A 14,081-nucleotide genomic window follows, 5' to 3' on the forward strand; every position below is an offset into this window, starting at 1 on the left:
TGGGCTTGGAGGCGCGGGGGGCCCGGACCGAGCCCGTGTCTGCCCAGGCCAGGCCTTCGGGCCAGCGGGCGGGGCGCCGCGGATCCCTGGGCTGCTTCGGTTTGGCAGGTGTTAGTTAGCTCCCCCAAAACTTGGAGACCCCCCCCGGCGGTCTGGGGAGCCTCCGGTGGCGGCCGTTGTTGCCCCCTCCCTAAGTGATGGTTCCTTTCGTCCCTCCCTCCACTCCCCTCTTCCCCCTCCTCCTACCCCCCCCCTCCGCCGCCGCCGCCTCCCTTTTATGGTTCATAGTCACCCTCTCAAGTAATTTGCTTCCCTTATGTTTAGAGCTTGGAGAGCTACAGTTTGCAAGGCGAGCTCCTCAAGACTTCCCACTTTGGGCAGCTTTATTTATTACTCCGTCCCCTTGAAGTCTCCCGCAGCGCGCGTGCGGCGGGGGATTTCCCGGGCGGCAGTGACCTCCGCGGCCTGTGGCCGCCAGGGGGCCGCCGAGGGCTGCACTTGCAGCGGCTCCAGCTCCAAAGGTGCTGCGGGCGTCAAGCGCGCGTCCCATTTTGAAGAATTAGTGCATAGGATGCGAGACCATAGTCTCTTTGCCTCGATCTTCATAATTAATGACTTTGATGCTGACTGCGCGATGCAATGATATTTTGGGTATATGGGGTCAAAAGTATCCTTTTAAAATAGTATACATTTATCATTATTATATTTTTTTGATATAGTATTATAATAGTAAATATATTATGAAAGCTAATTTCACCCGTTACTCTTTTTTAAACAAATTGCTACTCGAAAGATTGAGATCACATATGTGGTTGGACATGTGGTTGGACAGGGCCATTTGAAGAGCAGAGAGAGACACGATGGAAATGACTTTTACCTTTATTACCTTTATCCATTACCTTTATTCTCCTGCCTTTCTTTCTCCATAAAGTTTGTGTCCCTCGCATTCTGCTCTATAGCTACATATATATATATATGATTTCCACCTAGCAGATCTTTTGAATTGCACCTTAAGTAAGTTTAATAACAGGATAGCATCTTAACACTGGTTCTGTTTCTGGCTTTGTTTTCCTTTGCAGGAGGAAGATATGGGTAAAATTTGTTTTATTTGTTTATTTATTTTCCATAAAATTTGTTTTAAAACTAGTTTTTAGGATGACAAGAGTAGTACATATTCACGGTTTTGTTTTAAATCACTCCGCATAAAGGTATGAAATTAAAATTAAAAGTTTCCCAACTTCTCCCAGAACGTTTCTATGTTTAAAAAGAGAGTGTGTGTGTGTGTGTGTGTGTGTAGTTACACAAAAGAGACGTTACCCTGAATAGTTTTCTACCATGTGCTGTTTTTTTCAATTATTTCTTCTTTTCTACCTTTCCACAGGAGCACAGCAAATATCCCCATTTTTAAAAGGACTTGTATAGTATTCCATTCCATGAATCCACCATAATCTATTTAACTTTCTTTAGTGAGTATGTGGGATTTTTCAATTAAATTTTTTTTATTGAAATGATTGTAGATTAACACATAGTTTTAAGAAACCATGCAGCAATATCGGTTGCACCCTGCCCAGTATCTCCCAATGGTAACATCTTGTTGCTAATCTTATTTAGATTTCCTCAGTTTTACTTGTACTCATTTGTACATATTATATACAATTTTTATCATCTGAATATCGTCACTTATCTACTACTACAGTCAAGATACTGAGCAGCTCCAATGCTACAAGACTCTTTCATGTTACCCTTTTATTACCATGACCACCTTCCTCCAACTCCATCCACCTCTGACTCCTGGAATACACTAATCGGTCCTCCACTTATAAAATTTTGTCATTTTATCATTTCAAAAAAGTCATATGAATGTCATTTAACATATTACCTTTTGGTTTGGGCTTTTTCTCAACATAGTTCCCCAGAGATTCATGGAGATTTGTTGGAGTTGTGACACACATCAATATCCATTCCTTTTATTGATGAGTAGTATGACATGGTATGGATGTACTAGAATTGGTTTAACCATTCACCTACTTAGGGGCATTTTGGTTGTCTCCAGTTTGAGACCATCATGAATAAACCTGTTGTGAATATTCATGTACAACTTTTAGCATGAACATCAATTTTCATTTCTCTGGGATAAATGTCCAAGAGTGTAGGCAATACAAGGAAATCAGTCCATTATTTGTATGTGAAAGAAAGATGTGATACATACAACTAGAGGAAAGACAGGCACAGGTGTTTTTCTTTTCTTTTTTTTTTTTCTTTTTTTCTTTTTTTTTGGATGGGAGTGAACTGATTGTGTTTACATGGAGAAGAGAGACAAGTAGGATAAAAAGATGTATGGCAGGGGGTAAACAGCAAGAATAGTGGGTAGAGCACAGTTTAATGGTGAAAAATTGTCAGATTCAGAGAATAGGCAGAAAATTACACTTATTAGGGAGGGGTGCCTTTCCAAGTAAAATGAATATGACAAGATTTTGGGAAAAGAAATAGGAAAATGAGGGTATCTCATTTTCTTTGTTAACTAGACTATAAACTATGAACACAGGCTACTTGTCTTATTTAATTAATATAGCACCCAGCACTGATGTTAATATATCTGATTGGCTCCCAAAAAGTTGATTTTGAGATGAATGAAAGAAGGAAAAGAGAAAGGAAGGCAGGCAGGCAGGCAGGTAGGAAGGAAAGAAGAATCAAGAAGATAGTACTGGAAAGGTCAGGGACTTGAAAGAATGAAAGTTTGGAATAGTCTGGAAAATAAGAATTGACAAGTGCAGTGATTTTCAAATTTGTTTTCTTAAACCAAGACCCACATTAAAAGAAACCAGTTTACACATTACACTGCAGCCCATGCACACATGAGTACATATATGCCCACTTACAATTGAAACAAAAGCATTTTTAGAATGAATTTTTTTATCTTTAACATATATGGTACATTTATAGTTTCTTTTCTGACCCAATCTTCCCTATCCTATTCCATCATTAAAAGTTTATGATGAAATGCCACTGAATTAATTTCTTAATCCACTATGAGTTACCATCTGCAATTTGAAGACTATTGGATCAGGGAATATTCTAAAGGATTGCCGGGCAGATCAAGAGCTTGACTAAGTTTAGAGATCATTTCAAAGTGGGGAGAGCACTGGCTTTGGGTGCAGGATCTCTCAAGTAGGGCCCTGTCCCCATTACTTATTAGCATAATGACTACATGCAGTTAAGTAGACACTACAAATTTTGGTTTTCTTTTCAATACAATGACTATAATGACGTTATATCTGTTAATTTTCTCTGATGATTATCAATCTTACAAAGTGTCTTCTAGTGCCTGGCTTGTCACAGGTGCTCAATACATAGAAGCCAGTTGATGATGGTAATGATTATGTAAAGATATTCTGTAATGTACTGCTTGATTGATACCTATCACAAACATTAAAGATTTAAATAATATAAATAGTGATCTTATAAGCCATATATTATCCATTATTACAATATATTGTTGCTAAACACATGTGGCTATCTATAGTAAAATTGACAACTTGAGCTATTGAGTTGAAACTAACCAATATGTTGCCCCATGTATAGACTTAGGTTGTTCCCTAATGAGTATTCTTTTTTTTTTCTTATGAGGTTTCTAATCTGAATATTCAAGCTGTTCAGAAGCAATTATTCCACGAGGATGAATTTTACTATGACATTTCTTGGTTCAGGAAGCTAAGACAGGCCATTCAATGTGAATTTCCCCTTAGAGAATTGAGAGAGTATTATTAGAGTTGATCATTTTATAGTCAAACTTAGAGACATAATAAGTTAATGGAGAGAAAAAACAATGTTCTTTAATATATGGTACAACTAAGATATGATAAAAATGTCCTAGGTGAAAACATATTTACACAGAATGTGTCAGATTGGTATCACACTTCTAAAAACCCATAGATTTTATTCATTTTAGCCTCTTCAATTTTCTTAAAATGGTTCTTTGTTTATTATGAAGGATGATGGAAAATGATGATGATGATAAAAAGCTCAAAGAAGAAATAGAAGCTGAATTGGATAAAATCAGCATTTCTTCATTAGAAAAAGATGATGTTGATAGTGATTCAAAATCAGACACCCAGAGTGATAATAGTGATACAGTAAGTGTTAAATGCTGAGCTTTCAAGAACCTTTTAACTGGAATAAACTTTGCAGGAGAAAAATTAAACTTTTCTCAGTGCATTTTTCATAGTTATCTCATTTTTTAACCTTAGGATCACTTTTTTAAAATGCATATTATTAGATATTTAAATATATAAAGTACATTGAAGATAGAAGTACATTGATGCCTAGGTGGCTCAGCAGTTGAGTGTCTGCTTTCTGCTCAAGGTGTGATCCGGAGATCCAAGATGAGTCCCTCATCAGGCTCTCTCTGGAGAGTCTACTTCTCCCTCTGCCTATGTCTCTGCCTCTCTGTCTGTGTCTCTCATGAATAAATAAATAAATCTTTATAAAAAGAAGATAGAAGTCATGTATATATGTTCATTTCTTTGCAAAATTGGGATTATATTATACATAGAATTATTTATTTGTATCCTGGTTTTTTTAAACTTAAATCATGAGCTTTCCAATGCTATTAGATATATATGGAAAGCAAAATTATTATGAAATCTGTAGACCTATAGAAGTAGTTATTTTTTGGAAATCAAATCTATTATTTTTTCGTTTGTGTATTTCCCTCAATGTTTATGTGCTTAGAAAATGTATTCATAGATTCATTCTTTTATATCAAAATCCTTAAACTAATGGGAATTTATTTTCATATGTTTTATGTTATAAACATAGATCTAAATAGAAAATAGAAATTTTCCTGCTCATATTTAGTTAATATTATTAATGTCACTTGGCATATAATCTACCTCTTAATTGATTCGTCTTATCTTTTGTATATGTTCAGTTGTTTATTCATATAATCTATCCAAGGCTGTCTATTCTTTTCCATTATTCTGTTAATTTTTGCTGTTTTGTAGTTTTTTATTAAGTATCAAATATGTCAGATTCCTTGTTTTACTTTTTCAAAACCTCCACAAAGCATTTTCTTTTTTTTTTTTTTCACAAAGCATTTTCCCAAAAAATCCTCACTTGCTAAGTTTCAAAAGGTAGTTATACTTTGACTTTTAATTAGGACTACAATAACCTATATATTACTTTTGGAAGGTTAAAATTTTTACATTATTATGTCTTCTTATCCATAGCTAATTCAAGTGAGACAAAAAATTCTGTAATTCTTCATTTGCATATGAAATCCAATAGAATCATGGATGTATTTCATAATCATCTGAAAATGAAAAGCATATTTTAATCAAATATACTTGTTTGAACTCATTTACACGTTTGCTCAAAGTTTTGGTGTATCAAAACTTTTATCAAATTTTTGATACATGGTTTTAATAACTTAACAGTTTGTTTTATTTTTTTTTAATTTTAGGATTTGGATGAATTACCTGAGTCAGTTCTTCACTGCATTAACATCATAAAGAATAAGAGTAAAACTGTTGAAGAGCTCATTCTTCAGGACTTGGAAGATACTGATATTTTAAGTAAGTATAGTTTTTATCTGTTTGACAGATAAGTTTTTTGTAAGCATGAATAATTTATAACTTAGAAAATTATACTGCTTGAAGTTTTTATTATCTGCTGTTATATACATGTATGTGCAGTTCTCCCAACTATAATATCTATAATATACTGGATTGTTAAATTTATTATAATCCATGTATTTTATTTTCCGTACAACTTTCTTTACATGTCCAATAAATACTAGCCACCAACAGTTTGTTTTACCAGCCCTAATCAGTTGATTCTTGAACAACACAGTTGGTTTGAACTGCACAGGTAATTTATGTGCAGATTTTTTTAGTACAGTATTGTAAATAGATTTTCTCTTTTGTGTGATTTTCTTAACATTTTTATTTCTCTAACTTTCCTTATTGTAAGAATACAGTATATAATACATATATAAAATATATTAATAGACTGTTTGTTATTAGTAAGCCTCTGGTCTACAACAGGCTATTAGTAGACATGTTTTGGGCAATCAAAAGTTATATGCAGATTTTTGACTACGTGGGGAGTTGTCACTCATAACCCTCATGTTGTTCAAGAGTCATCCTTACTTTGCATTAAGGACAAGGAAATTAGTGACAGGAATATTTTAGAAGTATTAGTTTATACATTTTTTGAGAAAAACATAATTTACACCAGAAAACTAACAATTTTTAAAAGATTTTATTTATTCATGAGAGACAGACAGAGAGAAAGAGAGACAGAGAGGCAGAAACACTGGCAGAAGGAGAAGCAGGCTCCATGCAGGGAGCCTGATGTGGGACTCGGTCCCAGGTCTCCAGGATCATGCCCTGGGCTGAAGGCAGCGCTAAACCGCTGAGCCACCTGGGGTGCCCAGAAAACTAACAATTTTTATTTGCTTCAACTGAGCAAATTTACTTCTTGGAATTATTCTAAGAATAATAGAATGATCAAAGATTTAATTAGAATTAATCATGGCTTGATTTATAATTAAAAATCACAGCAGCCTAAATGTTCAACGGTTCTCAGTGTGTCCAACAACATTCATTAGAAAAGATGGCTTAGATAATATTTAATGAAATAAAAATATTCATGATATAGCATTTAAAGTTATTATAAAAATCAGTTTCATTTATGCAAATATGGGTACATATTACAATGTGGGTATTCATAGGCATTCATTCAACAAATATTATTGTGTGAAAGGACCTGTTTCAGCTATTAGAAATGACAAATACCCACCATTTGCTTCAACGTGGATGGAACTGGAGGGTATTATGCTGAGTGAAGTAAGTCAGTCGGAGAAGGACAAACATTATATGTTCTCATTCATTTGGGGAATATAAATAATAGCGAAAGGGAATATAAGGGAAGGGAGAAGAAATGTGTGGGAAATATCAGAAAGGGAGACAGAACATAAAGACTGCTAACTCTGGGAAACGAACTAGGGGTGGTAGAAGGGGAGGAGGGCGGGGGGTGGGAGTGAATGGGTGACGGGCACTGGGGGTTATTCTGTATGTTAGTAAATTGAACACCAATAAAAAATAAATTAAAAAAAATAAAATAAAATAAAAGAGAAAAAAAAAAAAGGACCTGTTTCAGCCACTGAGAATATAACAGAGAACAAAATAGGCAAAAGTCTGCTTTCCTATTCTATTTATCCAGTGTGGAGAGATAGACTATAAACAAATAAATATGTAATATTTTAATAATGATTACGTCCATGAAGGAAAAAAATTAAGATAGGGGATAGAGATTGGAGGTTGCTGTTTTAGATAGGGTAAGTCAGGGAAGTCCTCTCTCAGGAGGTGATATCTGAGCAATGACTAAGAAGGAAAACCACATGGATGTCTCAGCAAATGAGAAGATGAGCCACATGGATATCTAGAAAGCCAGTGTTCCAGAAAGAAGGCTCTGTGAAGCCAAGGCACAGATCATCTGGGGCTCAGATCATATAGAGCTTTTATAGATCATGATCTGGATTTTGAATTCTACTCTGTGTATGTGAAGGTTTTTGCATAAGGAGTGATGATATCTGACACATTTTTAAGGCAATTATTCTAGTGATTACATAAAAAAGATAACCTGAGGTAGCAAGAGTCTACTACAAGACTGTTGTAATAGTATGGTTAGAGATGAGAGTGATTGGAGTGGAAATGATGAAAAATAGGCATATTCTAGAAACCATTTTTAAAGTAAAAAGAACCAAAAGATCCAAAAGGATGGATTGACACAAAATGAGGAGAGGAAATTGACTCCAAGACTTTTGTTCTGAGCACTTGTGTGAATGGATATATAGAGACTTACTTTATGTAGATGCTTCAAGTTTTGGCAGTGATTATCTGTAGTTGAGTTATAGGGGATTTTGTATATATTAAAGTTTATACAATGAAAATATATTATAGATATATTGGCAATTATATAGCCTAATTAAGAAAAAATAAAACGAAACACATTGTAAAAAATTAGTTACATGAAAAGTTATATAACTATGAGTCTAGCAGTGGTTTAGAGATTATGAAATCTCCTGTATAGTTCTGGTCAAATAAGTTTGTTAGTCTCAATAGAATATTTTTCAAAGAAAATTATAATTATCAAAATTGCTTCAAAAAAGTGGGATACATGATTAAATCAATAATCTTGCAAGAAAGTGGAAAAAGTTTCCTTCTCAAATGTCCTTAGAAATTAGTATGAGTTTTAAGAAAAGGAAAAAAAGAAATGAGTATGGTTTTACAGTTGAATTCTTACAATCCATAAAGGATAAACAAATCTGCAGTTTATATACTATTTCATTTATAAAAATTTGCATATTTCAAATACAAATATAAATCTGTACAAGCATAGCATACACACAAAAGTAACCAGAGGCTAATTTCACTTACAAATGTAGATATATTGGTTAGGGCTCTTAGTTGTAGACAGAAACTATTTTAGCTGATTTAAGCAAAAGGGTTTTGGGGATGTTTGTGTGTTTGTTTTATTGGTAAAGGTAGAAGTTTTGGTTATTTATTGCTGAAAAACAAACTGAGTGGTTTAAAATAACCATATTATTATGGTTCTGTGGGTTGCCTGAGCTTAGCTAGGCAATGCTTGCTTGAATTTCTGTATGCATTCACAGTTAGATGTTGAATAGGGACATGGTTATCTGAAGTCTTTAGTGGATTGGAATTCCAATTGGCAGAACCTAAATCACCCTTAGAAACCTAGTTTCAAAGGAATCTGGAGAATGTTATTTTTGCTTTTCAACCCCTCACATGGGAAAGCAGGCTGGTGAAACTGTGAATAGGTGTTGAAGAAGAAAATCTGTAATGTCTGAAAAAATAGGTGTGAGTAGTTAGTTACCAGCAAGATAGTCATCCGTGAACAACAGTTTACTGTTAATGAAGATTACCATGAAAGAGCACATTGGTTAAATACGGAAAAAAAATAACTGCATCTGCACAGAGGATAAAAAGACAATAAAATTCAACAAAAACTCATAAAATCAGGAATGAAAGCTCACTTCATTCATGTTAGTAATTATAATCTTTTAAAATAAACATACTTTTATTAAACTGTGTTTATTGCTAGTTTGTGGCAGTAGAATTGAACCTTTATTGATTTCTAATCCAGGTGTCACTGCAGTATCAACTTCAGTCTAGAATATGAAAGATGATCAAGAGAGTGCTTTATAAATTTGTCACTTTTATTTTTAGAACAAAGATTACAGGTTTTCTCTGTTCTTTATTTTTCATTATTTTCCTATTGTTTTGAGTCACTCACCAAGAATATACTATAATAGAATTTGAGATTAAAGTATAATGAAAGAATTTGAGATTTTAATATGTTTTACCCTACTCTAATATTTAAAGCTATAACATTTTTTTCCCCTCTAGACTATAGTTATAGAGTTCCTAATAATCACATGCACTTAAGGATAGAATTATCAACTGAACATAAAGAAAATCCGGAACAGTTAATAAAGGTATATGATCAATTTTTGACTGAAAGTACTGAATATTATAGTTAGAAATTTACCTTTGCCTCTTTTGAAGGATGACAGTTCACTGATTGGGACGGCTGGGTAGCAGAGTCCTTTAAGCGTCTGACTCAGTGACTCTTGGTTTTGGCCCAGGTCATGATCTCAGACCTGGGATGGAGCCCCATGTCAGCATGGAGTTTGCTTAATATTCTTTCTCCCTTTGCCCCTCCTCCTGGTGTGTGCACTCCCATTCTCTCTCTCTCTCTCTCTCTCTCAAATAAATAAATGAATCTTTAAAAAAAAAAGATAAAATTAACCAATTAAAAAATTTAAAAATTAATTATTTTTAAGCAAATCACTTTTGGCTTTATGGTTTACTCTGACATGTAATATGTAACAACTCAAATTTCAATTTAAAAAATATTAGAAATAGTGATCTGAATCATCAGTACTTGGAAATTTAAAATGCATGTAGATAAAACAGTAGGACTATATTATGTGATATTTTCCCCTAAAATCTCCAAGGGAAACAATGAATATAATGTTTATTACCCTGCTTAGGAATCTACTATGTTCCTAGTAGACTTTAAATATCCCATGGAAATTTTCAAATAGAACATCTTGTTAGTTTAAAGAAATTAAATATAAATACTCCTATAGAAGTAAGAGTAAAGGAGAGCCTAGCATTTTTGGTTAAAACCTCCAGAAATATATTTGAGAAATTTCTTCTACAGGTTCATCATCTTGGACTCATTTTACTTCTCATTTTACCAACTATCTCTAATTTTACATAACTCCTGCTTCCTAAGATGTTTAACATAATTTGAAAATTGCATATAAATATATATGTGTATATACACACAAATATATATATGTATATATATGTCTCTTACTCTCTTTTTTGGTAACAGATTTGAAATATTAATTTTGAATGATCATATTGCTACTTCATTGAAATAGAGATCCTCTATCTTTCCAACTAGAATTAGGTAGAAGTCTTGGAAAAGTATTCATCAACATTATGACTTTTGCATAATTCAGGTTAAATTAGAGAATAATTCTCTTTTTAAACATAGGTATTAGCTATTTATATATAGAGCAATCACTTATTAGATCATTAAGAAATATGGAAATGTATTAGGAAGAACACAAACATTAGTATAGACACTTCGAAATGATTTTCAAGCTTTTTTTTGTTTTGTTTTTATTTGAATATAGTTGACACAATTTTACATTAGCTTCAGGTATACAGCATGGTAATAAAACATCTCTATACATCATGCTATGCTCACTAGAAGTGTTGCTACCATCTGTCACCATACAAGGCTATTACAGTATCATTGACTATGTCCTAATGCTGTACCTTTTATTCTCATACTTAGTCATTTTAGATTTTTAAGTAGTATATTTGAATACTACAGATAAATATCAGAGAGTGATTAGAAAATCATTGTTTTTCTGAAAGACAAGGATGGTAAAAAAATAATCTTATGGGAATAATACTTTTGGTGTGCTATAGAGTTGTATTTGAGAGAGATTCAAAGTAAATAAAAGTTTAGATATGTGTACATAAACTTGACATATTTTTAAATGATTGCTTTACTCTTTCTTTACTCTTTCTTAATTATTGGTACTCTTTTAACCTCTTAGATGTTATCTGAAATAGAAAAAGAAGAATTTCTGAGGAGTAAAATCCATTGTGATAGTCCTGATTCTATTCCAGAGCCTGGTTCTTATGATTTGCCTATGGATGAACATGTTTTGCCAGGTGAGCCAAACTGCTCAATGATATTTTTGATTATTTTTATGTGATTGACCATAGTTATCTGAAAAAAATTTGGACAGTTTTCTTTTAGCATTTAGAAAAATATAATCATGATATTTGAAAATTACTATGCCTTTATGCCTTGTTTAATTTCATATTTTCATAGTTTTTTATGCCTCCTACATTAACTGGGTTCAAATATTTTTAAAATTATTTAAATTTAAAATCAATATGTATATATAGAGAGATGGCTGAAACATATATGCCCAGCCTTGGATTTTTTTTTTTTTTTTAGATTTACTTATTTATTTTAGAGAAAGAGAGAGAGAGAGAGAGCAGGGGGAGGGGCAGAGAGAGAGGGAGAGAAGCAGACTCCCTGCCAAGCGGAGAGCCTGAGGTGGGGTATCATCCCAGGACATTGAGATCATAACCTGAGCCAAAACCAAGAATCAAGAATTAGGGGATCCCTGGGTGGTGTAGTGGTTTGGTGCCTGCCTTAGGCCCAGGGCACGATCCTGGAGACCCGGGATCGAATCCCACATCGGGCTCCCGGTGCATGGAGCCTGCTTCTCCCTCTGCCTATGTCTCTGCCTCTCTCTCTCTCTCTCTGTGACTATCATAAAATAAATAAAAATTAAAAAAAAAAAAAAAGAATCAAGAATTAGATACTTAAAAAAAAAAAAAAAAAGAATTAGATACTTAACTGACTGAGCCACCCAGGTGCTCCCAGCCTTGGATTTTTAAGTATCCTTTAACTATATTCCCTTAGCTACAACACACACACACACACACACACACACACACACGTTTTTTATTAAATTTTGTGGTATAGTTTAAGTCAAGTTGTGATTTCTTTATTGACGAACTTCCTTGTATATGACTACAATAGAACTTCCCTGCATATGACTGCAACAGAATTTTTATGTGTATTCAAACATGTATTTTTTTTGCATATTATCATTTTTACTTTCGTAATACATTGCCCTTATTTCTTCATTTCAAAATTACTTTTATACTTTATATTAGGTCACTTTTGAGAGTTTTTTTTAAATAAGATTTTGTTTATTTATTCATAAGAGACACAGAGAGAGAGAGAGAGAGGCAGAGACACAGGCAGAGAGAGAAGCAGGCTCCATGCAGGAAGCCCGATAGGGGACTCAATCCCGGAACTCCAGGGGTCATGCCCTGGGCTAAAGGCAGACTGAGCCACCCAGGCATCCGGAGAGATTTGCTTTTAAGAATAATAATATTTGGGCAGCCCTGGTGGCTCAGTGGTTTAGTGCCATCTTCAGCCCAGGGCGTGATCCTGGAGACCTGGGATCGAGTCCCACATCAGGCTCTTTGTATGGAGCCTGCTTCTCCCTCTGCCTGCTTCTCCCTCTGCCTGTCTCTCTCTCTCTCTCTCTCTCTCTCTCTCTCTCTGTGTCTCTATGAATTAAAAAAAAAGAATAATAATATTTCTCTTCATGAATACAGATGATGCTGATATAAATTTTGGATACTGTGAAGTGGAAGAAAGATGTAGGCAGTCTTTTGAGGCATGGCAAGACAAGCAGAAAGAACTGGAAGACCAGGAGAAAGAAACTCTCAAAGCTCAAAGAGATAGAGAAGAAACGCAATTTCAAGAAGAAGAAGAAAAGAGACATTGCTGGATGAAACAATTTGAAGTTGAAAAGAAGAAATTAGAGAATATTCAGAAGGTAAAGGGTATTTTAAATTTTTTTTGTTTTTTATACATTTTTTCTTTAAAAATTTTTTTACTTTAAATTTGGTTTAGTTAACATACACTGTATTATTAGTTTCAGAGGTAGAATTTAGTGATTCATCAGTTGCATATAATACCCAGTGCTCATGACTTCAGGTGTCCTCCATAACGCCCATCACCCAATTACCCCATCCCCACCCACTTCCCCTCCAGCAACCCTCCGTTGGTTTCCTGTAGTTAAGAGTTTCTTATGATTTGCTTCCCTCTCTGTTTCCATCTTATTTTATTTTTCCTTTCCTTCCTCTGTGTTCATCTGTTTTGTTTCTTAAATTCCATATATAAGTGAAATAATATATTTTTCTCTGACCCACTTATTTTGCTCAGCATAGTACCCTCTAGTTCCATCCATGTTGTTGCAAATGACAAGATTTCATTCTTTTGAAGGTTTAGTAATATTCCATTGTATGTATATATATATATATATACACACATATATATGTATGTTATACACAATATACACAATATATAATATATACAGTATATGCAATATACAATATATACATATATGTATATACACACATTCATCTGTCAATGGATATCTGGGCTTTTTTAATACACTTTTTGAATTGGTAACTACTTCTGAATAGTACTGATGCTTTTAGATTATGGTATGGATTGAGCTCTATTCTATGGGGTTTACTCCCTTTTTTAAGATTTTATTCATTTATTCATGGAGAGACAGAGAGAGAGAGAGAGAGATAGGAAAGAGAGAGAGAGGCAGAGACACAGGCAGGAGAAGCAGGCTCCATGCAGGGAGCCCGATGTGGGACTTGATCCCTGATCTCCAGGATCAGGCCCTAGGCTGAAGGTTGCGCTAAACTGCTTGCTGAGCCACCGGGGCTGCCCCCCCCCCGCCGCCCGCTTTTTAAAGATTTTATTTATTTATTCATGAGAGACACAAAGAATCGGAGACAGAGGCAGAGGGAGAAGCAGGCTTCATGCAGGGAGCCTGATGTGGGACTTGATCCCGGGACTCCAGGAACACACCCTGGGCCAAAGGCAGGCACTTAACCGCTAAGCCACCCAGGCAT

At 34.4% G+C, this 14,081-nt stretch overlaps 1 protein-coding gene across 25 annotated transcripts in view; it reads left to right on the top strand.

The window, feature by feature from the left end:
* LRRIQ1 (leucine rich repeats and IQ motif containing 1) overlaps nt 1-14,081 on the top strand; it is a 214,957-nt gene that overhangs the window by 57 nt on the left and 200,819 nt on the right. For 21 of the 25 annotated variants that reach the window (XR_012005746.1, XR_012005745.1, XR_012005747.1 and 18 more), the window contains exons 2-7: nt 1,382-1,466; nt 3,992-4,133; nt 5,462-5,573; nt 9,435-9,523; nt 11,171-11,288; nt 12,762-12,985. Coding sequence is in view for 19 of the 25 variants with exons in the window: in XM_072772945.1 (XP_072629046.1) it covers nt 3,993-4,133; nt 5,462-5,573; nt 9,435-9,523; nt 11,171-11,288; nt 12,762-12,985 (684 nt within the window). In the remaining 6 variants the exon portion in view is untranslated. Of the gene's footprint in view, nt 1-4; nt 109-1,381; nt 1,467-3,991; nt 4,134-5,461; nt 5,574-9,434; nt 9,524-11,170; nt 11,289-12,761; nt 12,986-14,081 lie in introns of those variants that run through there. The other 4 variants (XM_072772946.1, XM_072772958.1, XM_072772959.1 and 1 more) reach the window with 4 other exon arrangements.

This window comes from Canis lupus, chromosome 13 (genome assembly GCF_048164855.1).
Source record: "Canis lupus baileyi chromosome 13, mCanLup2.hap1, whole genome shotgun sequence".
NCBI lineage: Eukaryota > Metazoa > Chordata > Mammalia > Carnivora > Canidae > Canis > Canis lupus.